The sequence below is a fragment of the Labeo rohita genome, chromosome 10 (assembly GCF_022985175.1).
Source record: "Labeo rohita strain BAU-BD-2019 chromosome 10, IGBB_LRoh.1.0, whole genome shotgun sequence".
Classification (NCBI taxonomy): domain Eukaryota; kingdom Metazoa; phylum Chordata; class Actinopteri; order Cypriniformes; family Cyprinidae; genus Labeo; species Labeo rohita.
The window spans coordinates 21,150,048-21,175,576 of record NC_066878.1 but is presented as its reverse complement, the minus strand read 5'-3'; the positions used below and the strand labels follow the sequence as shown (position 1 = coordinate 21,175,576).

At 33.6% G+C, this 25,529-nt stretch overlaps 1 protein-coding gene across 1 annotated transcript in view; it reads right to left on the bottom strand.

Moving 5' to 3' along the window:
• galt (galactose-1-phosphate uridylyltransferase) overlaps window positions 1–25,529 on the bottom strand; it is a 137,395-nt gene that overhangs the window by 95,804 nt on the left and 16,062 nt on the right. The window contains exon 7 of the mRNA XM_051121959.1: window positions 9,745–9,867. Coding sequence (XP_050977916.1) covers window positions 9,745–9,867 — 123 coding nt within the window. The remainder of the gene's footprint in view (window positions 1–9,744; window positions 9,868–25,529) is intronic.

Here is a 25,529-nt window from a genome sequence, read left to right as displayed (position 1 = left end):
CCTCTTCTTCTCAGAGGCTTGTGGGTTTGCCAAAAGCTGAAAACGAAAATGTAGCCAAATTCCAGCCTTCCTGAGATGAGCTGTCTGTCGAGCGTCTTTATCCTGGTATAGTAGGCAGTGTAGCCAAAGTTCACAGAGTTGCGGTCATGACTTGAGGTAAGATCAAAAGAAAACGGCTGGGATTCAATATCAATGGGACGTCAGAATCAAATGAAAGCCAAGTGTGAAAAATAGGCTTCAGGAGTCTGGCCTTATTACTTGCAAATAAATTATTGAGATTCCGAGGGAACTTTAAAGCAGTCAAAGCTGTGGAGGATCCAAAGACTTCTGCAGAGGTCAGGTGTATGTGGGCAAGCTAGAAGAAGGTCAAACTGGTGTCCACGTGTGAGGTCAAAGTCATAAACAGCGAGTGGTGAACGTCCATTCAATGGTAAGCATTGCACAGACTCGGATGCGTTCACCCACAAAGTCCTCAAAAGCTTCCAACTGCTGCTCTAAAAACACTTGTGAGGAACATATTATACAAAACATATATTGTATTTATTTATTTATTTTAGAGAAGTATTTCTACAAGAATCTCAGACTCTGGCCAAGCTCTAAATATTATAACCCGACTATTTAAATAACTGCAAAAAAGGAATGGAACTTAACAAGGTGGATACATTTGATATGTGATCAAATTATAATACAATTATATTAATTTCTGTATTTTTAATCAAACTGTGTTATATATTTTTAAAGAAGACAAAAACAACAACAACAACAAAATACTATTTACTTATAACTGTTATTGTTATGTAAAGGTGTATTATATTGATATATATTGTTTACAAATTAAAACAATGTCCTTAAGCAAGCATGTTTTGTTCAAAAAAATAATAAAATAAAATAAAGTAAAATAAAATAAAATAATGGTGATGATGATGATAAACTATTTCTTAACAAATTGTTTTTAATGTTAAAAAAGTGTTGAAAACTAATACAACTTAAAACTTAAAAAAAATGTAACATTAGCATTATTTATGTACCATTACTTATATTGAAGAAAGATTTTTTTTTTTTTTTTTTTACTCTAAATTGTATAATTGTTTGTTAGTTGTGTTGTTAGATTTTCTCCCACTTTTATTTAGCATTTACTTGGAAATCTTTTGTATTTGATCAATTTAATGCACCCTTGTCGGAAAAAGTAATAATTTTATTAAAATAGAGAAGAAAAAAAGAAGTGAACTGTATCATGCAGTACTATGGGACTTCTACTGCCATTATTTAAAAAAAAAAAAAATAAATAAATAGACTTTTTACATGAAAATCTAGCTAGAGTCAGCAATAATACATTACAGATGAATGGTAATAAAATTATTAACACTATTATTTGATGATGATAATAATAATAATAATAATAATAATAATAATAATAATAATAATTTATAATTAATAATAGTTATAGTATAATAATTTGGGAAGCAATTGTGCTTAATCTTGTAAATGAATAATGTCACAATTACATTCATAATAGGCTTCATTTTCTTCATGCAAAATCTTTTTTAAAATGTTTATATTGATTTTTTTTTTTAATTTTGTGATTTGATTGTGAAATCTGAGTTAGACATGTTTTATTTAGCTTTAATTTTGTATTAAGTAAATTAGCAATTCAGTTTTATTCCACTTTCACAAAAAATATTTTTAATAATTTTAGTTTTAGTCAATCATAACACCACTGGTAGGACTGAACAAGTATTACTCAAGAATTTAGCTTGAGGCATTTGCAAGAAAACAAGATATCCTTGAGTACATCAAATCAATGCTGTTTTTTTTTTCTTTCTTAGATTTAACAATAACTTCAGATTTACCCAGTTTAAATCAGATGGCCTGTTCCTGTCTAAATCGGTAGTTCTTGTCTATAATAAACAACAATGTGCAAAAGATTTTAAGCTGCAAGTCTAAAGAAAGACTTCTGGGAAAAACACATCTCCAGGGCTCATCAAAGTAATGTGTGAATCTAATGTAATTTGTCTTGTTTTGTATGCAGGACGTGACGATCATCACAGACAGATTGTTGTTAGCCGTCGACACACAGCTTATTATACACCCAGAGGTATGAATCACCCAGCCCCAGATTGTCAGACATTATTCTGTTTACTGTAATTGAAATTCTCATTAGGTTTTATTCACAATGCCTGAATCATATTTACAATTGGCAAAATTTCCGATTTGGGAATGACACACGAGCCTCGAAAAGAAGAGCCAGAGAGCATTAGCGATTCACAGGACATCAGGCTAAAGCACAGGAGCAGCATGGTGAATTTTGCCTCCAGCTGGCCAGCACATTTTTCCTGACCCCCCGCCGCCGGGACATGAGAGACTAAATGGAGGCCCCGTCAGCCAGAACTGCTCCGTGATAATAGGAAATCCCAGGTCGGGGAGGGAATCCCCGTGGTGCGAACGAGATGAGTCATCGCCATTTTCTCCGATAGGCTCGTGACAACCAGAGATTTCTCACCTAGAACAGGCACCAAACCAAACCAAGGTGGAATATATCCAGCATATTAGAATACAATGGAAAAGCATTTAATGAAAAGAATCGAGCAAAATGAACACAACGGAGATTAAATTCAGCAGCGCCAGACACATGTGGAATTGGCTTGTTACGATGCAATAAATATGTCAAATTGTGGATCCCTTGGTTCACCAAAAAAATGTACCATGGGGTTTTATATGTTTTTTTTGGGCATGTACTACTGTAATGCCATTTTATTCACTGAAAAAGCTTGCCATAGCGATACACTAGCATTCAATGAGATGTTTTTTTGTTCCATCTTATTTTCATTTTTGAAAGAAGTCTATTATGCTTACTGAGATGTTTATATGATTAAAAATAATTATTATTACAGTTTAAAATAACGGTTTTCTATTGTAATATATGTTAAAATGAGATTTATTCCTCTGATGAGATTGAATTTTCAGCATGATCAAAAAACATATTTTTGTTTTGGTATTCATGTGCTTATTGTTTTTGTTTGCACCGCAACAACACAAAAAAACAGAGAAGAAAAGTCAAACTTGATAAAATTATCACACAACTCAAAAATGGACTGGACAAAATTATTGGCACCTTGTCAAAACTGTAAGAAATAATTGCTTTTAAGCATGTGATGCTCCTGTAATTTGTATTTAGACACCTGTGGCAGGTAACAGATGTGAGCAATATAGAAAAAAAGTGTGAAGTTATTTGTGGATTTAAGAGAAAAAAACTGTGGAAAAACATGGACAATCACAATATCATCAAGAGGTTTACAACCCATGGCACTGTAGCTAACCTCCCTGGACGAAAGAGCAAAATTAATGAAAAATTACAATGAAGGATTGTTCGAATGGTGGATAAGGAACACAGATTAACTTCCAAACAAATTCAGGCTGATCTGCAGACACAGGGTACAACAGTGTCAGCTCGCACCACTGCTGACGCAAAGGCATAAAAAAAGCAGGACTGGAGTTTAACAAAACTTATGTGACAAAACCACAATCCTTGTGGGAGAACGTACTGTGGTTAGATGAGACAAAAGTAGAGCTTTTTGGTAAAGAAAGGACATCATGGCACTGTTTACAGAAAAATAAATGAAGCCTTCAAAGGAAAGGACACAGTCCCCACAGTCAAACATGGTGGAGGTTCAAAGATGTTTTGGGATTGCTTTGCTGCTTCTGGCACTGGATGCCTTGACTGTGTGAATGTTATCATGAAATCTGATGATTACCAAAGAATTTTGGGCCGCAACGTAGTGGCCAGTGTCAGAAAGCTGCGTCTCCACCAGAGGTCATGGGTCTTCCAGCAGGACAATAACCCAAAACACACTTCAAAAAGCACTCAGAAATGGGTACAAATAAAGCACTGGAGAGTTTTGAAATGGCCAACAATGAGTCCAGATCTGAATCCCATAGAGATCTCAAAACAGCAGTTGGGAGAAGGCATCCTTCAAATCTGAATGACCTGGAGCAGTTTGCAAAAGAAGAGTGGTCCAAAATTCCAGTAGAGAGGTGTAAGAAACTCATTCATGGTTACAGGAAGCCATTAATTTCAGTTAAGGGTGCCAAATATTAAGTTAAGGGTGCCAGTAATTTTGTCCAGTGCTTTTTTGGGCTCTGTGTGGAATTGTATCAGATTTGACTTCTCTTCTGTTTTTTTGTGTTGTTCCAATGCAAACAAAAAAATAAAATAAATAAATAAACATGTGAGTACCAAAACATTTGCAACAGCAACAATTTTCTTAGAGAAGGGTTGCATTTTCTGACATAATTGCAAGGGTGCCGATATTTTTGGCAAAGACTGTACTTGACATACAATTATTTTGTATTTGGTCAATTTAATGCATTCTTGCTGAAATCAGTAATAACTGTATTAAAAAAAAAGAACGGTAGTGTACTGTACATGTGTAACGTGGGGAGAGAGGCGAGAGGCGAGAGGCGAGCGGATCCAAATGCAAGCTTTTATTCGTAGGGCGAGACAAAGACATGGTCGAACAGGCAGGGTAGACGACAGCAAACAGGTATATAGGAGCGAGACACAAGAACAGTCAGAGAAGCAAGCGAGGGTCGAAGATCGGCAAACGTAATCCAGGGGGACAGAGCGAAGGGGAGATCCGTAAAACACGCGAGTAGTCCATGGGCAGGCGGTGGGACAGACGAAACGAGAAGACCAGGCGAGGAAGCTAAACACAGGGAACGCGGGAACTCTGGAACTATGGAACAAACGCAAAACAACCATCCAAAAAAAACACAATACTCCGTGAGTAACAGGGGGAAAGTCTGGGGCTTATATAGCGTGCCTGATTGGCCACAGGTGTTGGCGCAATCAGCATGATGGGTGATGGGAGACGTAGATCATTTTATGGTACTTGCTGTACTGCAATTATTTAATTAAAAATAAAAGACTTGACACATGGAAATCTAGTAAGAATGAGCATTAATTAATATAAAGTGTTAACAATATTAATAATAATAAAATTAATAATAATCTTAATAATAAGTAAACGTAAATATAGTCATTTGGGAGGGAAATTAGCTTATTCTTGAAATTGAATAATGTCACAATGAAATGCAAAATAGGTTTTATTTTCTTCTAGCAAAATATTTTTGATTTCTTTTTTTTTTTTCTTTAGATTTGATGATGAAATTTGAGTTAGACTTGTTTTTGAGAGGCTCACGCAATAAGACTGCTAATGCAGTCTTCACATCACAATTGGTGTTATTATAATTCCATCACAGTATACTCATAATCTTCACGAGGGCTTTGCGTTTGAGCCGAGGGACTTCAGGAGCAGCCTGAGCCTATAAAGACGTGTCTCCGGCATTTACAGATGAAAGCAAGGAGAATAAGGAGAATGCATGATGCTCAACTGATGGAGAGAGCACTGGGAAATACCTGACAGAATAAATCACTGGTCTGATATTACAGATTCTGAAGTAGCAAGCAGTACGTAAACTTCAGGTAAACCTTACCTAATGACTAAATCACAAATACTACTACTACTACTACTAATAATAATAATAATGTTTAAATACTATTGAAGTTATTCATTTTAATTTAAATAATTAAGTGGAATACAATATTATGAACTTTTATCTCAAAAGTATTGTAAGCCTAAGTAGATTGTAGACCCACTGCCAGCAATGGTTTCTACAATCAACTTAGCTCACAATGTTTACAAATTCAATGCTTACTAAACTTATTTACAAATAAATTAAACAATAATCCAAGTAATCTAACAAGACCAGTCACTGATTAACATAATATAATAAACTGTTTAATATAATATAATATAATATAATATAATATAATATAATATAATATAATATAATATAATAGCACTATAATAATAATACATTTCATTATTAATGGTTTGATATCACTTTTGACCAATAGGTGTTACTAAATCGATGTGGTGTGGTCAGTGTGAGCTGACAATGACACAGATAAAGTTTGGTGTCAATATGTCAAAGTTTTGCAGAGACACAGCCTTTGACTGGGAATGTTTTGTCACATCTAAAGACAGCTCCGACTGTAAAGCTACCCAGTCTTGCTATTTTTGGCCAAACTGAACACATCTCAGATGACAGGAAGTGAAGCTGACACTGGATTCAGACATGCCTTGATGCCATCCTAATTTGGAAAGCATCCTCCAAAGGCAGTTTGCATTAGTTTTATAACACAGCACAAATTTGGTCTGAATACACTAAAGAGTTGCAGAGTTATAGCCTCCTGTCCACTTTGGTTAGATCTTTGACAAATTAGTTTGCACATTATTTAAAAAAGGTTTGACTGATCAACTTGATTTCCATGGTTTTTACTCAACATGGTCTAAAGATGATATGATTTTTTGTTATAAAAATCGGACAAACGGTCTAGAACTAATCAGAAAAAGCAGACTTTTGAAAAATTCAAAATTTGACAAATGGTCTGGAACAAGTTTTAAAAAAAGTTTTTTTTTTTCCTGAAAAATTCTAAATCGGACAAATGGTCTAGAACGAGTTTGAAAAAGTATTTTTTTCTGAAAAATTCAAAATTGGACAAACGGTGTGGAACGAGTTAAAAAAAGTAGGTTTTTCCAAAAAATTCAAAATCTGACAAACAGTCCAGAACAAGTTCGAAAAAGTACATTTTTCAGAAAAAATTTAAAATGGACAAACGGTGTGGAATGAGTTCGAAAAAGAGTTTTTTCAAAAAATTCCAAATCGAACAAATGTAGGAAAAAAGTAGGTTTTTCTGAAAAATTCTAAATTGGACTGATGGTCTGGAACGAGTTTGAAAAAGTAGGTTTTTTTTAGAAAAACTAAAAAAAAAGACAAAAAAAAGACAAAAAAAAAACAGAAAAACGGTGTGAAACGAGTTCGTAAAAGTAGTTTTTCGAATATTTTGGTCCAAGTTTTACGAAAATCAAATCATATCACCACTTTTTTTTTTTCTTGTATTTGAATTAAATCTTAAGCCAGGAATCAGAGAAATCAGTTTCTAGCCCTGATGGTTCAAAAGTTATTAGCACAAACGTGAGTGTAAATTTGGACAAGTGGTGGCATTAGAGGGTTAGGGTTTGAGTTAGAGACTCTAAATTTGGTGTGGATAATGTTTACGCTCTTCTCTGTCTGTGTGCCAAAAATCTAACTTTTTTACCATGTGGTTCTATAATTGGTGCCTACGTACCTTTGGTGCGTGACCCCAAATTAATTAGGAGACGTCCTATAATGTATTGTGTTTACAAAATGTATGTTTACAAAACTAATTTAAATAAATAAATACATGTTAGTTTTGTTAACATAATAGTTACACTTTTTTGGAATATGGTGAAAAAATAAAATAAAATAAATAATGTTGATTGTGTTAACATTATATTTACTCATATTAATATTTATGTCGGGGGGAATAGTGGAATATAATATGAGGAACAGTCCTGGAGAACAAAGTTTACAACACTAACAAACAAAAAAATACTGTTCAGTTTGTTAAAAAAATAAATAAAAATAAATAAATAAACATTAAAAGTATTTATTTTAATAGAAATGTTTAAAGTAGAACTAATACTATGAACTGCCATGCTCAATATAATGCAGCTACAAGTGTTTAAATGCTGTTAGTAACAAACAAAACCATTTTAGTATGTATACTTACAAATAACACATCACTCGTAATCATATTTTCCATCTTTTACACTCACTCTCTACTCTCATTTTTCCCCCACTCTTTTTCTTGATTACTTATGATTTAAATAAGTTCAGTGTTATGTCTCCCTCATTATGCTAATGAAAGCTTTTTCTCGTTGTGATGCATGCTTGGCTAGCAGATTGCGGTAAAGTGCGAGAGCAGCGGATCGGGCCGTGCGCTCAGTTCTTCCCTGCTGATTCGGCATGCCATCAGCATCCTGCCCAGCGCAATATAATGATCAGGGCCCAGGTGACACACACAGAGACACACAGCAGCGTATGCTAATGCTTCAACGCCCCCTTGTAAAAGCATGCAGTGGCAGTTCGCTTTACAAGGGGGTGTTGCAATCGAGAGAGAACACAAACAAGCAAACAAGAAAGGACGAATTGTTATGGCAGACAGTAATAGATGGGCCCAGACAGAATCGGGAGACTTTCACTACTGGATTTCAGCAGAACAGAGTTAAACATGTGCTAAACACATCTCAGACGAATTAGACAAATTAGCCAAAAAACATACTGTTAACAAAAAGAAGGAGACTATATATATTATTCTTTTCGGTATAGGTCTAAGAAGAGCATGTTTTCATTTCTAAAGTAACATTAAAATTAATTTTGATAATTTTGGGTGGGTCAGAAATTTTAGGGTGAAAAAAAGTCCACATACCATGATTAAGAAAATTAATTAATAAAATCCTTCACAAATTATTAAACCTTACAAAAGTTTGCTTTATTTATTTATTTTATTACCGTTTTTGTATTAATAATGCAGGATATTAGTATAAATTCTCTCTGCCTTGAAATATACATTTAAACCATTTTTGTTATGTAGTGTTATGAAAATAAGATGTTACTTTTTTTACTTGATGGTACACCATATGACATATTTTAGTCATAAAATGTTAACTGTGCTTGAAAATGGCATCAATTTTTTTTTCAACATTACATGAAACCAACTTCAACTCCATAGAAGAACTTGGCACATACATTTTAAAGCGTATTTTTATATATATATATTTATTAACAAATACAAAAAAAAAAAATACAAAAATGTTAATTGAAACAGAAAATATGACAAGAAAAATAAAAATTATAATACTAAAATAGCACTGTCTTTGACACTTATTTGTCACTGACCCATCTGTTTATTACAGCTCGTACAGCTCTATTTATTTGAAACAACATTAAAAGGACACATCTTGTTTTCTTCTAAAGATTAGGTAATAATAATAATAATAACAATAATAATAATAATAATAATAATATAAAAAAAAATCTTTTAATAATCTATGATTATTATTATTTTTATTAGATGATAATTATATTTTAGTATACAATAGTAATGTATTTCTGTCATAATTTCTTCAAGTTAAACCTAACTTTTATTTTGACAGGTTGCTGTGAAGGTCTTTCAGAATTGTCTGAAAATATTTTTATTTTCAGTTTGTTTTTTACAGTGGCTTTCTCAAATGAAATGGTGAAAAGATGGTGAAATGAATGTCAGAGCAGCTCTGGAAATGAAATACATGTGTGCATGTCTCATATATTGAGTATTTAAGTATTCTCATAATTTTAGTTTGTGTATCAGACGAAATCACATTATTCATTCACACAGAAACACACAAAACATGCAGAGTTAGCCTTAAGCGACAAACACTGACTGGCTGTTGTTGCATCTATTTCTGCTGTATTAATCCATACTGAGTAAAATTGTCTGGAGTTTGTTGAATTTGATCACAACAAATGATATTATTTTATCTCCAAGTCCTAGGTGGAGTATTACAAAATACTAGTGTACATGTTTCCTACATACCTGCCAACTGAAAATTCCCCAAAACCCCTATAAAACCATCAAACTACACTATTCTGACCAGCTCGGTGGACAACCAAGACCAGCAAACCACCATAGACTGGCTTATATTGTTTTCCCCCTCAGCAGGGCTGTCAGAAGCACTCACACTGTGTTGGTGAGCGCCTTTACAAACTATCTATAGGGAGTTTTAATGCTGACAGACTGCTGAAGGCTATGAACTGTGTCTTATGTGGGTGTTTTACCTGTGCTTGTGCCTCCATACGAGCATACTGAACCAGCAAAGGCTCTCCGTGCTTCTGCAGGAAGTCTCTCTGACAGCGCTCCGCCAGCGCCGGCTCATTGGGAAGGAAATTACTGGCCCAAACCTGCAGAGAGAAACGAGAATAGCACAAAGTCGTGAAACCTGTGTGGAAAGTCCCGCTAATCAGACTCAGTTGATACAGCCAAAACAACATTTCGACCCCCTTCCAGCTATAAAAATAACTCGAAACACAAAGCAGACCTGTATTTAACATATGCAAATTGATAGCGAAGCACAGTATGCAGCCAGCGGAGCACGGAGAGACGCATCCAATTATACTTCGCAACTAGTTGGTACTTGGCGCTAACAATTCTCCTATCTTTAGCCTCGTAGAAATGATTTAGGGAAAGCAATTGGAAAAGACACTTTTAAAACATTCATCTTTCCAGCCGCCAAAGACACCCTGCGCTGCCCAGAGAGAGTTCTGACACCGTATCCCATACATCTTCTACAAAAAAGGCTGCTGAGAGAGATTCTGCTTCTCCGATACTTCTCCTCAAAACCGGAGCTCCCACAAGAGCTCTCTACAAACGTATCTTCCTGAGGAAAGAAACTTGGTCATTACTCACTCCCGAGACAAATGCGATTTTCTGCATGGAGATGTTGAGTTTTTGGGGCGCTCAATTTGAGCAATTTAATGTGGTGCCACACACGCACGGAAGATTCTCTCAAGGGTCTTTTCCATGAATTTACCATGTAATATATTCCAAATCATGGTACTTCGAAAAGGGTATGTCAAAAACAAGTGGGTGGTGTAGTATTTGATGTAGTCTGGGTTTTTAGTAGATTGTAGAAAAAATATTCCTAAAAACACTTTCAAACATCTTTTTTATTTTTGCTTACTTAAAGGAGAAGTCCACTTCCAAAACAAAGATTCACATATACTAATGTACTCACCCCCCCTTGTCATCCAAGATGTTCACGTCTTTCTTCAGTCATAAAGAAATCACGTATTTTGAGGAAAACATTTCTGCATTTTTCTCCATATAATGATCGGTTATTTTAATAAAAATAATACAGTTTATATACTTTTTAATGCCAAACGCTCGTCTTGTCTTGCTCTGCCTGGACTGTTTTTGTTCCGGTTCATGACAGTTAAGAGTTGGTTCACAATCAGGAATTTGATTCTTTTTCTGTTACGGCTATACGTCACAAAGTAACACATTTGTCCGCCCGCGTTCTACGTCACGAAAAACTTGCCCGCCCACATTGGTTTAAAGGGTTCATCGGATTCTAAGCTCACTGTTACATGTTGTTTGAACATTAATGTGTGTTGGCAGTGTATGTACAAATCTACCCTATAATGATAAAAATCCATGCAGTGGTTTTTAATTAATCTGTAAAAATAATATCCCCCTTTTTTTTTTTTTAGATCGAGCCGTTCTCAGATGCCTGTCGGTGTGCCGTCACACCAACAGAGGCCGCTCTGACAATAGTTGATTGACATGAGCGTTTTACCTCAGATCAGCTGTAACAGTCCGCCCTCCATGTTTTGATGCCGAAGCAGGGATGTAAGTTAGACAAGAATTGAGCGATTGAGGTGTTGTGTTACTGGATGTAATGATGAACATAGTGGTCGTCATTTACTCCCGACATCTGAGCCGCTGAAGATGCAGTGGATTACGTTTGTTTGTGAAGGGAATGCGTCTCCCGATCTACATATATCCATCTATATTCACGCAAATCATTCGTGATCCAGCTTCACTTACAGCAGAAGTGAGTATAAGGGTTTTTTTATGAATCTTTGCGATCGTCTTTCCTAATAATGTGCTAGTTAGCAAGTTTAGCGGCTAAACGTGGCTAAATGTGGCTAAAGTAAACAGGCTCGTCTCTCCACAGACAGAAGAGAGGGGCGGGGTGAGCAGAGCTCATTAACATTTAAAGCAGCCTCGACCAGAATGGAATGATTTTTGCAGATCTGATTTTGACAAGGTAAAAAGGGTGTTGTTTTACACTACCATTGAGAATTTTTAACCAAAGTATATTATAGACTTATATTAAAACCCTAAAGAATCATATCAACTTGGTGAAAATGGGCATCCAATGACCCCTTTAACTTACATCAGGTAGAGAAGATGCTGTACCAAAGGCTTGCTCTTGAAAGATGGATCAGTGCTGAGTTTATTTGGACCAGCTTGCTCCTCTGTACCTCTACCTGTAAGTGTGATTAATAATTGATGGTTGTATTTTCTAGCGATCGTTCAAAATACGTAGTTGTGTGTTATGCCGTGCAACATTTTGGATGACGTGCTTTATCTGTTCACTCGCTGTCTAGAAATGTGTTGATGAATAGTGAATGTTTGTCGTTGTTATTACTTGAAGTTCTGAGAAAGAATAGAATAATACATTGATGTACAAGCTGCAGTGCTTTATCAATACATTTCTGCGTTGGGTTGACGCATATACTATGGCTGTTTGGGTGTTGTTGTTTACCACCGAGTTGTGGGCAAGAGTAACGGTGATGGGCGTTCCGTGTTTGAAATTCGCTGCAGCAGTAACGTTAAACGGGTCATCGGATGCCCATTTTCCACAATTTCATTATATTCATTCGTTCATTATTACATCCAGCAACACAACACCTCAATCACTCAATCTGAGATATTCTTGTCTAACTTACATCCCTGCAACGGCATTAACACAAAAGAGGGCGGACTGTGACAGCTGATCTGAGGTAAGACACTCATGTCCATGGGAGCGGCCTCTGTGTGTGTGACGCCACAACGACAGGCATCTGAGAATGACTCGATTTGAAAAAGGGGATATTATTTTATTTTTACAGATGAATTAAAAACCACTGCATGGATTTGTTTCATTATAGGGCAGATTTGTACATACACTGACAACACACATTAATGTTCAAACAACATGTAAAAGTGAACTTAGCATCTGATGACCCCTTTAAACCAATCACAAAAGACTGGGTCATCGGACCAATCACCACAGATTAGTGTCATGTGTAGGAGTGGTTTGGACAAATGATTCGTTTTAACGAACCGTTTGGGAGTCGTTGAGCAAATAAGGCAAAAATAAATGCATATTACAAGACAATAAAAGTGTTTTTTGACCTTGCATGCATGTCAGGTTGTTGTTGGGGACTCCCAAATCCAAAATATGAACGTTTTATAATCCATAATATCAGCACTTTACGGGTGTTTGGTCTTTTTTTGCATGTTCACTTTGCAAAGACTGTGTCGGTACTTCTGCAGTGATGTAGGATGATTTTGAAATGATTTTTGAAGTTGAGGGAGAAAATACGATTGGAGTTTTTCGACATACCCTAACTGTCTTGAGTCAGAATACACAGAGTTCAGGGAGAGTAAGACAAGATGAGCGTTTGAGAATAAAAAGTATTTAAACTGTATTTTTTTAAAATGTAAATAATCAATCGTTTCGCTAGATAAGACCCTTCTTCCTCGGCTGGGATTGTTTACAACAGCATTTGGGATCGTTTGAAGCTGCATTTAAACTGCATTTTGGAAGTTCAAACTCGGGGCACCACATCAGTCCATTACATGGAGAAAAATCCTGAAATGGTGTCCTCAAAAAACAGTTTCTTTATGACTGAAGAAAGAAAGACACGAACATCTTGGATGACAAGGGGGTGAGTTAATTATTTGTAAATTGTTGTTCTGGAAGTGGACTTCTCCTTTAAACTAGTTCTTTGGCAGAAACCATCCCAAATTAAATTCGCAGAGTCGCTGCAGCCATAAGGCAATTATCTTCTAGAAGACATTTCAAAAGAAAAGACACTTGAGCTTGCAAAATGTCAAGGTCAGAGTCCTGCACTGCCTTTGCATGTTTAATCCAAGCCTCCACTAGAAACCAGCAAGCCAACATCAGCTGCCAATACACCTGCCAGCCCCAGCATTACGTCTTCCCTCATCTCAGACCACATCCACTAGCCAGTAAAAACTAAATTACATTTGATTGTTCTGCTCACACTTAAACTTTCAGAAATGCATCCAACCGCATTTATTTCGCATTTAGAGGTCTAATAAAAAGTCTCTTTTCAACAGCAGTGGGTAAAGTTTTCCAATAGCTTTCCATCATCGCAAACTCACCAACTGTTGTGAAGGATGACAACATCGCAAACAAAACAGGATGAAACGCTCGGAAAGAATGCGTTTCTTCAAGTCGAGTGAGATGAAAATGAGTCTGCGGTGATAAATGCCGGGACGGGTTTGAACATTGTGAGATATTCCCTGTGAGCGTGGTCATCTCTGACTAATGTGACATGACTGGAGAAGTTTAAAGCTCACAGTCAATCACGGAGAAGCTAATTCTAATTCTTGTGTACGTTTCCATAATCCATCATAATCCACGAGGGAGCAGTTGTTATAATCAAGAGACAAATTTCTGTTTGCCTGCTGCCAAAAATAATTTAAAAAAGCAACTGTGAAAATGAGCTCTCTAGCTAAATGATAAATTAGACTCTCTGTGAGAACCGGGAACTGAGTTCTCCTGGGTTACCGAAGTATTTCCACACTCTTTTTTAAAGCACGCACTTCCTACAAAATCCAATTCGTACCTCTGAGAGATTCTTTGACCTCGGTTTTCTTGCGAACCATTGATTTGGGTTTTAAAGTCAGGCTCGGCGGCTCTAAAAGCACATTTGAGACCGTTCTGACCTCTCGGGTTAAACAAGTTTTTGAATGAAGCCTTTCATCAAAAGGCACGAATGGCTTCGTCCCTGTTCATCTGTAACGCTATTAAAACTGATATATAACTACACAACTGGCACATCTTAGCTTTGACATCTTCTGACATATTTCTGACATCTTCGCTTTGACAGATGGGTTTTTAGTTAGAAATTCAAACCCAGCAAGTACAGCTGCACAATTCAAAAGAGGGAAATGTATTTGTGTTTTTTTTTTTTTCAGCTAAAAATGATGATGATGATTATTATTAGTAGTAGTAGTAGTAGTAGTAGTAGTAGCAGTATTAGTATTATTGCTGTTGTTGTTTTGTTGGTGTTGGGGTTATTATTACCAAATAAAAATTTCACAAATGTTTACAATTATCTCAAAATTTTCAAACAGAAAGACTGAAACAGTATTTTCTCATAAAACATTATAACAATATTTTTGACAGTGTATTGAACAAAAATAATGCCAATTTTGTTTTACATTACAACATTAATATTAATCTTAATTAAAAATCGGTCATCGTTTCATCATTTTCAAACGTTCAAAATGGAGCAATTTTGGTTTTATTTATTCATTTAACATTTGCATTTACATTCATTAAAAATACATAAATAAATAAATTATTATTAATAATGAACAAATAAAATGAAATAAAATAAAATAAAATACAATTTCTAATTATTTACAATAATTAAAATAAGGGCATAAAAAGTTATCATAATTTATTTAAAGATCATGAAGACAAACTTATTATTAGCTTATTTGTATTATTCTTATATTTAATTTATAATAATAATAATAATAATAATAATTTAATAATAATTTAATAATAATTTATTTATTTATTTATTTATTTATTGGTGTCCTTGTTTTTGTACTAAAAATACAAAGATTACAGTGTACTGAACAAAAATAATGTCAATTTTATTTTACATTACAACTGTAAAGATTTAATACTAATATGTATTATTATTATTATTATTATTAATTAATTAATTTATTTATTTATTTTGTGTTGTTATTGTACTAAAAATACAAAGATAACTAAATAAAAGTAAAATAAGAAATATTACTATTGCATTGTTTTCTCTGTAAAATCAAGCAAACTGAAAAGATTTGTGACAGAAACAAATACCAGTCATAATTTACAAAGAATATGTGTGTATTTCATTTAAATATACTTTTCAAATTCAATTTTTTTTTCAGAAAGACTGAAATAGCATTTTTTGTAAAACATTTTTACAAATCATTTTCAGTGTTGTACTGAACAAATATAAAAAAAAAAAAAAAAAAAAAATCACAATTTTAGACATTAAACCATCAAAATTGATTTTTGATGTATTTATTTATTTATTTCACATTTATTGATTTAGCAGACACTTTTATCCAAAGCGACTTACAAATATTAAGTTACTAATCTTAGTTATTAAAGTTATTAATTATTAATCTTGCAACCTTACCAGCAAGAAATAAATTTGATTTCTTACGAATTGTCTTGTCTATGATCAAAATAATGGCATGAAAAAAAATCATCACAACTGAATTAAAGATTCCAAAGACAAACATGCATTTGCTTATTAGTATTTTTTTTTATATATTTAACTTATAACACTAGTAATACTAATAATAAAATATATATAAAAAAGTATATATGTAGAGAGAGAGAGAGAGAGAGACATGCATATACAGTAATTATTAATAATAATTATTATATTTAATAATATAAATTATTTTATTTTGAATGAAATGCATCCATGAATCACTTAAATAACTTAAAGAGCAGCAATGTGCATCAAGTCTTATTTTCATGTAGATGTTAAACATCTTCAATGCAGTGAAACCAAATAACGCGGACAGAAATCAGTCATACTGTAGCGTGTTTTGAAACATTAGACTAAAAACAAGACACTTGCAGCCAAGAGTGTTGAAATCATCATAAGAAAGAATGAAAATGAGTCATTAGATCACCTACATCCAACATCGCTGGGAACGTGTTTTTCCCCTGCAGTTCACTTTTTAATGCAGTAAAAATTAAATAACACTTGAGAAAAATCAAGGTTGTTCTTTTTAAAGGCCTCAGCAACGAGAGCCATTTCCAACAAACATCTGGAAGCGAGCAGCACGTTGTTTGTCCGTGTTTATTCTGCTTTTCGAGGAGATGGGCCAAAATGTCTGCGCTTGCATGGATTTCTGAAAATGAAGGATTTTGAAAAGAAAACGAGTCATTACTCGTGGGTCACATCTCGAATCACCTCATCATATTTAGGGTGATTTCTACAGGGGAGCTCCAAAGTGGCCAGCGTCTACATTAAAAGCAGATGAATAGAGCCGGGTTAAAGAAGACTGAAAGATTCAATGTTTACAGAATATGAATCACTGTTGGATGGTTTTCAAAGATGTTTTTCCAAGTCGTGTTCCATGACATTGTGGGAAACTGCGGAGCAGAGGCACACCTGCCGTTCACCAATAATTAGGCAATTAAGATTTGCTCAGTGCAAAACTCAACTAACATCAAGCCTCATTCACGAAACATGAGTGAAGCAAATGTCTGTGTAAATTGTTCCTAAAACGACACTTAGGTAAATCACATTTGAACGCTATGATAATGTCCCTTGCATTTATAGCGGCACCATTACTGAATCTACAGCACAAATAATACAGAGTGTGTAGAAAGATTCTTAAACTAAATAGCTTAGTTTATCATAAACATCCAACACAATAGCGTAATCCTATTCCAAATGAGTCTCTTATGCGAGTTTTTCTAGAGAATAAAAATACAATGTAACTAGCATTGTTCAATTCCCAAATAAATTGATTCTGAAACTGATTGTTTTTAGTAAATCAAAACCATAGAGTGCAAACCAGAATCCAAACCAATTCCAACCAAATGACTCCTACAGTATGAGCTGGTTATAAGTTTTTAATAAGGTCTGTAAAAATTTTAAAATCCCAAAAAATAAATAAATAAATACATTTTGCAAAAACAACTAATTTATTTATTATCAAATTTACTAAAATACTCAGACCTTTGGATTTTTTAACCTTTTTTTTTTTTTTCCAGAAATATTTCTTCCTCAAAATTACCAAGTACTATTGTTCAAAAATAAATAAATAAAATAAAAATAATGAATGATTAATTAATAATAATTAAATTATTATCATTGTTATTATTATTATTATTATTATTATTATTATTATTAAATAATACAAATAAGCAAATAATACATGTTTGTCTTCATGATCTTTAAATAAATTGTGATAACTTGTTATGGACTTATTTTGATCATAAAGAGAAATTGTAAGAAAGTGAATTTATTTCTTTCTGGTATGAATGCGAGATAAAAATTATTTTATTTTATTTTATTTTATTTTATTTTATTTATTATTATTATTATTATTATTATTATTATTATTATTAATTTATTTATGTATGTACTTTTAATGAATGTAAATGCAAATGTTAAATAAATAAATGAATAAATAAATAAAACCAAAATTGCTAAATTTTAAATGTTTGAAAATGATAAAATTAAGACTAATTTTTAATTAAGATTATTTTTTTAACTTTTATAGTTTATAATGTTATATAGTTTATAATGTAAAACAAAATTGGCATTATTTGTGTTCAATACACTGTGAAAAATGCTGTTATGATGTTTTACAAGAAAATACTATATATATATATATATATATATATATTTTTTTTTTTTTTTTTTTTTTTTTTATTCAGTGCCGGAAACGGGCTTCCATTGTTACGACATGAGGGTGATAATAATCAATAACAGAATTTACATTTTTATGTGAACTTTCCTTTTAACCACTCTAAACCAATGCACTTACACACACACTTTATAACCTAGTTGTCTTATATACCTAACAATGTATATTACGACTATAGTTTTGTTCCTCTTTTGTAAGTTGCTCTGGATAAAGCATCTGCAACTGTCTGCTAAATGCATAAATGTAAATGTGAGTAATTAATTCATACATTTAGAAACTTCTACTTAATTGTAGCAGGTCAGTAGAAGGAATTTGAACCTAACTGTAGAACTGAAAGGTAATCATTCTGCTCATTTGCATAAAGTTCAATTGTTCTCACCTTTGTTTTGTCACTGGCGTTTGCTCAAACCACCACCCGCTGTATCTATTCTTACACGAACTGTCACATTTTGTGCTTTACAAAGCATTTACACAGAATTTAATTCTTCTCATGTTTCATGATCAAGACCCACCAATGATAAAAGCCCTCTGGTGGTTTTCCGCTCTCAAAGCGCTGTCAGTGTGAACGTACCTGAAGTGGGGCATTTAGGTACAAGAAGTCAACAGGTTCTCCAGCCCGAGGTGATGACTACTTGAAAAAAGCCCTCTCGGTATCATCGTTTTCATAATTGCTTTCACGGCCGTTCACATGAAGGCCTTTAGTTATGCGTGCTTAATGACAGCGCTATTCCCTCCGAGCTCCAAGCAACCTTTGAGGCTAGAAAAGTTCACACAGGTAAGCACTTTGCTCACAGAGCTATTGAAAATGAGGCCGGTGTGCTTATGCATTAAACATTAACTCCCTGCAGACGGGCGAAAAAGAAAAACACACGTTTAATCGAGTCCATTTTCTCAAGAATTCCAATTAAACATCTAAAATGAAATAAAATCCTTTGCGGCTGTAAGATCATAAAGCCCATCTCTCTCTCTCTCTCTTTCTGTTTTTAAAGATAATACCGGCTGGCCGTGGGAATCTGGCATGACTTTAAACAAGCCGAATCCGATCGGTCGGCGGCTCCTCTGTATTCCGGTCGCTGATTTGAATGTCAGGAGTGATAAAGGAGGTCGAGAAGGAGGAGATGGACAGAGGGGGAACTAATCGCGCAGTCTTCGCGCACACCCGTCCGACAGCCCTAGAGGCCACGTTTATGAACCTCGGCGAAATAAAACGCCAGACAGCGGTCCATCATTCTCTAGAACAGCGAGGCACAAAAACCCCATAAAGAAACCACGTCTCACAGTCAGTAAATATGCTAGCAGTGACAACATCAGAGATATTAAAAAGAGAAGCGTGGCGCTATGATTTTCAGACCTGACCCGCAGGCGATACCGGGGAAGGCTACAGTTCTCCAGAGTTTTCATACGTCTCTTCTTAACAGATGGCTCAGATGATGGACGTTTCCTGACGTACGCGTTTACTATTTATTTCCTGCCCGTGTCGGAGCTCGCGGATTGACTTGCCGTTTGGAAAGGCGTCAGCCGGAGTTCCAAGGGAACGTCAATCACACCTCACTACTGACCGCCAATCTCTCCCCTCGCCGTTTCTCTGCTATCGTCTCTGCTAGCTGTGTATGTAAATTCACAGATAAGCGACATTATACGCCACGTCTGTTCGTGCGGGGATAAACCAGAGATGCCGTCACCAGAATGGCTTTGGGAAATGGAGTAGATCTCCTTCTAAAAAGAGGAGATTAAATCTTTTTTACAGTTCATTTACTCTTCAGGGTCTAATCATAATTGTTTGTCAAGCCAGGTTGTTTGCTGCAGGTTCTCATAGTTGGAAAAACTGTGAGTTTTGGCTTTTAAATTCTCTGTGAAAACATCCCTCTTTTTGAGAGGTCCTACACTCAAGTTTAAACCAGGGGAAAATACCATTTCTCTAGTTTTTCTTTTTTTTAAACAGTGAATTGATTTAATCAGTCGCCAAACCACGAATTTAGCTGTCAGATTTGCTGCCTATGCAATTATACATGTTTCAGAAGGGAATTGATTGGCAACCGGCTATTTATCAAATTTGCGCAAATTATGTTTTAGTATTATTATTAAAATTAAAAAAAAAGGGGAATACATTTCTGTTTACACCAAAATCTCTATTCTAGCAGTGTGATGCATCATGTTGACAACATTATTTTCTCAACCTGGCTTCATTTTAAAGAACAAATATTCACATATGTGACCCTGGATCACAAAACCAGTCATAAGGGTCATTTTCAAAATTGAGATTCATACATCATATGAAAGCTGAATAAATAAGCTTTTCATTGGTGTATAGTTTGTTAGGATAGGACAACATTTGGACGAAATACAACTATTTAAAAATCCAGAATCTGAGGGTGCAAAAAAAATCTAAATATTGAGAAAATCGCCTTTGAAGTTCTTCAAATAATGTTCTTAACAATGCATATTACTAATCAAAAATTAAGTTTTCATATATTTACAAGTATGAATTTTACAAAATATATTCATGGAACATGATCTTTACTTAATATCCTAATGATTTTTGCCATAAAAGAAAAATCATAATTTTGACCTATACAATGTATTTTTGGCTATTGCTACAAATATACCCCAGCGACTTAAGACTGGTTTTGTGGTCCAGGGTCACATATAATGTACTCACCCCTTGTCAAACAAAATGTTCATGTCTTTTTTTCTTCAGTCATAAATAAATTATGTTTTTAGAGGAAAACATTTCAGCATTTTTCTCCTTCCAAAAAACTTCCAAAATGCAGTTTAAATGCGGCTTCAAACAATCACAAATGTGATTGTAAACGATCCCATCCAAGGAAGAAGGGTCTTATCTAGCGAAACGATCGGTTATTTTAAAATAATACAATTTATATACTTTTTAATGCCAAACGCTCATCTTGTCTTACTCTCCCTGAACTGTGTATTCTGGTTCAAGACAGTTAGTGTATGTCAAAAAACTCCAATCGTATTTTCTCCCTCAACTTCAAAAATCATTTCAAAATCATCCTACATCGCTGCAGAAGTACCAACACAGTTTATGCAAAGTGAACATGCACAGAAGATCAAACACCCTTAACAAAAAAGGTAAAACAGCGATATAGGACGATTTTGAAGTTGAGGGAGAAAATACGATCAAGAGTTTTTTGACGTGCCCTAACTGTCTTGAACCGGGAAAAAAACAGAATCCAGGCAGAGTGAGACAAGATGAGCATATGACATCAAAAAGTATATAAATTGTATGATTTTTATGAAAATAACTGATCGTTTCACTAGATAAGACCCTTCTTCCTCAGCTGGGATTGTTTACGACCGCATTTAAACTGCATTTTGGAAGTTCAAACTCGGGGCACCATATCAGTCCATTATATGGAGAAAAATCCTGAAATGTTTTCCTCAAACATAATTTCTTCACGACTGAAGAAAGAAAGACATGAACATCATGGATGACAAGGGGGTGAGTACATTATCTGTAAATGTTTATTCTGGAAGTGAACTTCTCTTTTAACTTCACCATTTCAGCCAGCTTTAAGTATTCCTAGTTATTTTAGCCAACAAGCAGGATAAAACTTGTGCGTAAGAGTGTCCATCTATGGCTCAAACAACATGGAAGTTCCTGAAATCTTCATGAAAGCAGTCACCGTAAGGGTATCAGTCCTCTTTCAAGCAATTCAACTTTTAAGGGGGCAAAAAGTGAAAAATTCTTCTCACGTTTATATGGTACGTTGCATAAAAGGTGAACTATAGTTTATTGTAAGTATAAAGTTTATACACTGCAGTTTATAAGCTTAGGGTCAGTAAGTTCTAGTTTTTTTCTTCAAGAAATTGATGCTTCTATTAAGCAGGGATGCATTGAATTGCTCAAAAATGATTTGTAATGTAATTTATAATGTAAGCTTTCTATTTAAAATAAATGCTGTTCTTCAAACTTTATATTAATTTATACTACAGGGCTGTTGAATGCTTGGATCTGATTGGCTGATGAACATTCTAACATGCAACACTTCATGCAACATGCAATTATTTTCAGAAGCAACAGTTTGAAGTTAAAAATGCCTTAATGACAGATTTTATTTTATTTTATTTTTTATTTCTGGACTGTTTATTTCTGGACTTATTTCTATTTTTATTTATTATTCTGGACTCATTTTTAATGGTTAAATTAAATTGTATTAATCAAAAAGTATGTCTAATTAATTGAAACCATGAAACAAAAACAATCTAACATCAATTTATTAAAAGTTAAACAAAAACTACGTTTAGGGACCAATGAAATGTTTTATTTTTTCCCACTTTATGTTTTATTGTTAACAAATTCTGTTTTAGCATGTCTTAGTTTTAACAAAAACAAGTTTAATTTATCCTTAACCTTAACCATTAACTTAGCCTTAACCATTAATAACCATTAATTTAAGTTATCTTTTCATTAACTTTTTTGATTAATCCATCCAAACTTTGACAAATTCCATTATTATTATTATTTTTTTTTTTATTAATTTATTTTTTTTTATTTTTTCACATTGCGGAAATCATAAGGCCCTAATTAATTGATGGACTGGAGTGGTGTGGATCACTTGTGGATTATTGTGATGTTTTTATCAGCTCTTTGGACCCTCATTCTGACGGCACCCATTCACATCCATTGGTGAGCAAGTGATGGAATTCTACATTTCTCCACATCTGATGAAAAAATAAACTCATCAACATCTTGATGACCTGAGATTACATTCTCAGCAAGTTTTCTTTTTTAGGTGAACTATTCCTTTTAAAGTATTCCGAAGCCAATTTTGACCATTTGCACATATATGAGCACTGATGAGAGGCAAAAAGTGTGAAAAGACCCTGAGACGCAGTATTTTAAATTTCACAAAACAGCAGCACGATAATCGTTTCAAGAGACAGATGAGTCTCTGTTTTGAGAGCTGATGTTTTGTGTTTGCTCAGGGGTGGGTGGTTACGGATGATATGAGAAAGCGTGGGACAGACAGAGAGAAAAAGACACAGATCAACACAGACAGCCTGCTCTATCGCGAGCGCTCGCTCACTCGCTCCCTCTCCGCAAATACTCTCATCCCCGAGAAGGTGGGCAGCCGGATACACGCGGCTTATCCATCTCTCCCAGGGCATGCTGGGTAAAGCTCAACTCCTGCCGGCTAACATAGACCTAAGCCACACAGAGCTCCCGTCTCTCCACGGGGCCACACACACGGACAGGGAGGGGGATTTATTTACTCATATTTAGCTGCGTCCATTGATAAAATCATATGAGAAACTTAAGAGCGGCTTACGGGCGATTCTATCCGGGCTGAGCCTCTGTGTGCTGGGAGGTTGATTTATGTTAGAGGTCGATGATTGATGTCACGTCCGGCTCATACTGGGACGCGGGGTGGATGTGTTGTCATACTGACAGTATGATGCATGGATGAGCTGTTGCCAAGGAAACTAGTCTAATGTGCTGCTGCTAAAGGATCTATTAACATTTAGTACCAAAAAATAAATAAATAAATAAATCACCTGGAAAAAGCATGTGTTCAAATATCTTGTCCTACCCCAGTTTAATGGGGTATGGTAGATTTTTAATTTCATGTTTAATTTTAGATTTGTGCTTTTGATTTACCTTAATTAAAGAAAAAAAAAAAAAAAACATTATTGTCAGTGTTTTAGTTGTAGTTTATTTTTGTTTTAGTTTTAGTGTTTTAGGGATGTGGCACATTTGGCACAATTAAATAAGTTAATTTAGTTAATAAATTGTTTTGTTTTTCTTGCTATCCAGTGTTATTGCCGTTAACTAAAACTAAAAATATTAAATGGCTTTTGTTAATGAAATAAAATAGAAACATTAAATAAAAACATAAAAATAAAATAAAAACATTATTTTCAGTAACTGACTTTTAGTTTGTTTTTGTTTTAGGACGTCATTTTTTAAGCTAAACAAAACTGGCGCAATTAAATAAGTTAATTAAGTTATTAGCACAATCTTATTTATTTTTTTATTTTATTTTTTTGCTATCCAGTGTTATTTCTGTTAACTAAAACAAAAAAAATATTAAATGGCTTTTGTTAATGAAATAAAATATAAACATTAAATGAAAAACATAAACTTAAAAAAACAAACAAACAAACAAAAAACATTATTTTTCAGTGTTTCAGTTTTAGCTTATTTTTGTTTGAGTGTTAGTGTTTTAGGGATGTCATTGTTTAAACTAAACAAAACTGGCACAATTAAATAAGTTAATCAAGTTAATAAGTTATTAAGCACAATCTTATTATTATTATTATTATTTTTTTTTTGCTATCCAGTGTTACTGCCGTTAACTTAAACAAAAAATATTTAATGGCTTTTGTTAATGAAATAAAATAGAAACATTAAATTAAAAACTATTTTCAGTGTCTCAGTTTTAGTTTATTTTTTAGTTCTAGTGTTTTAGGGATGCCATTGTTTAAGCTAAACAAAACTGGCAGAATTAAATAAGTTAATTAAGTTAATCATTTATTAAGAACAATCTTATTTTTCTTCCTATCCAGTGTTATTGCCATTAACTAAAACTAAAAATATTAAATGGCTTTTGTTAATGAAATACAATATAAACATTAAATGAAAAACATAAACTTAAACAACAACAACAAAAAAAAACATTATTTTCAGTGTTTCAGTTTTAGTTTATTTTTAAGTTTTAGTGTTTTAGGGATGTTGTTGTTTAAACTAAAAAAAACTGGCACAATTAAATTAAGTTGATCAAGTTAATAAGTTATTAAGTGAAATCATATTTTTCTTGCTATCCAGTGTTATTGCAGTTAACTAAAACTAAAAATATTAAATGTATTAAATTAAATATTAAATTAAATTTGGTTAATGAAATAAAAAAAGAAATATTAGATGAAAAACAAACTTATAAAAAAAAAAGTGTTTCAGTTTTAGTTTATTTTTGTTTTAATAAACTCAAAACATGAATAAATATTAAAATAGTATATAAGTTTTAAAAATAACACTGTTAATTTCTACTTAATTCTCATTTAACGCAGGATTGTAAAGGTTTCAAGTTTTATAACACTTTTTTTGATAGCATGCATTAAAAACTACAAGTTACATTCATGAAAATTCATTTTAGTTTACTGTCAGTTGTTTTGTTTTTTAATTGCATTTAATTTTTCTTTCAACCAACAAAAATGTTTTTAATTTTCTTTTAGTTTATGTGGTAACACTTTACAATAGAGTTCATTGGTTAACATTAGATAATTACATTAGTTAACATGAACTAAGAATGAAAAATACTTTTCATAGAATTTATAGGTCGCACTTTATTTTAAGGTGTACTTGTTTCAGTGTAAATATTCATTTAAGTACTGTGAAATA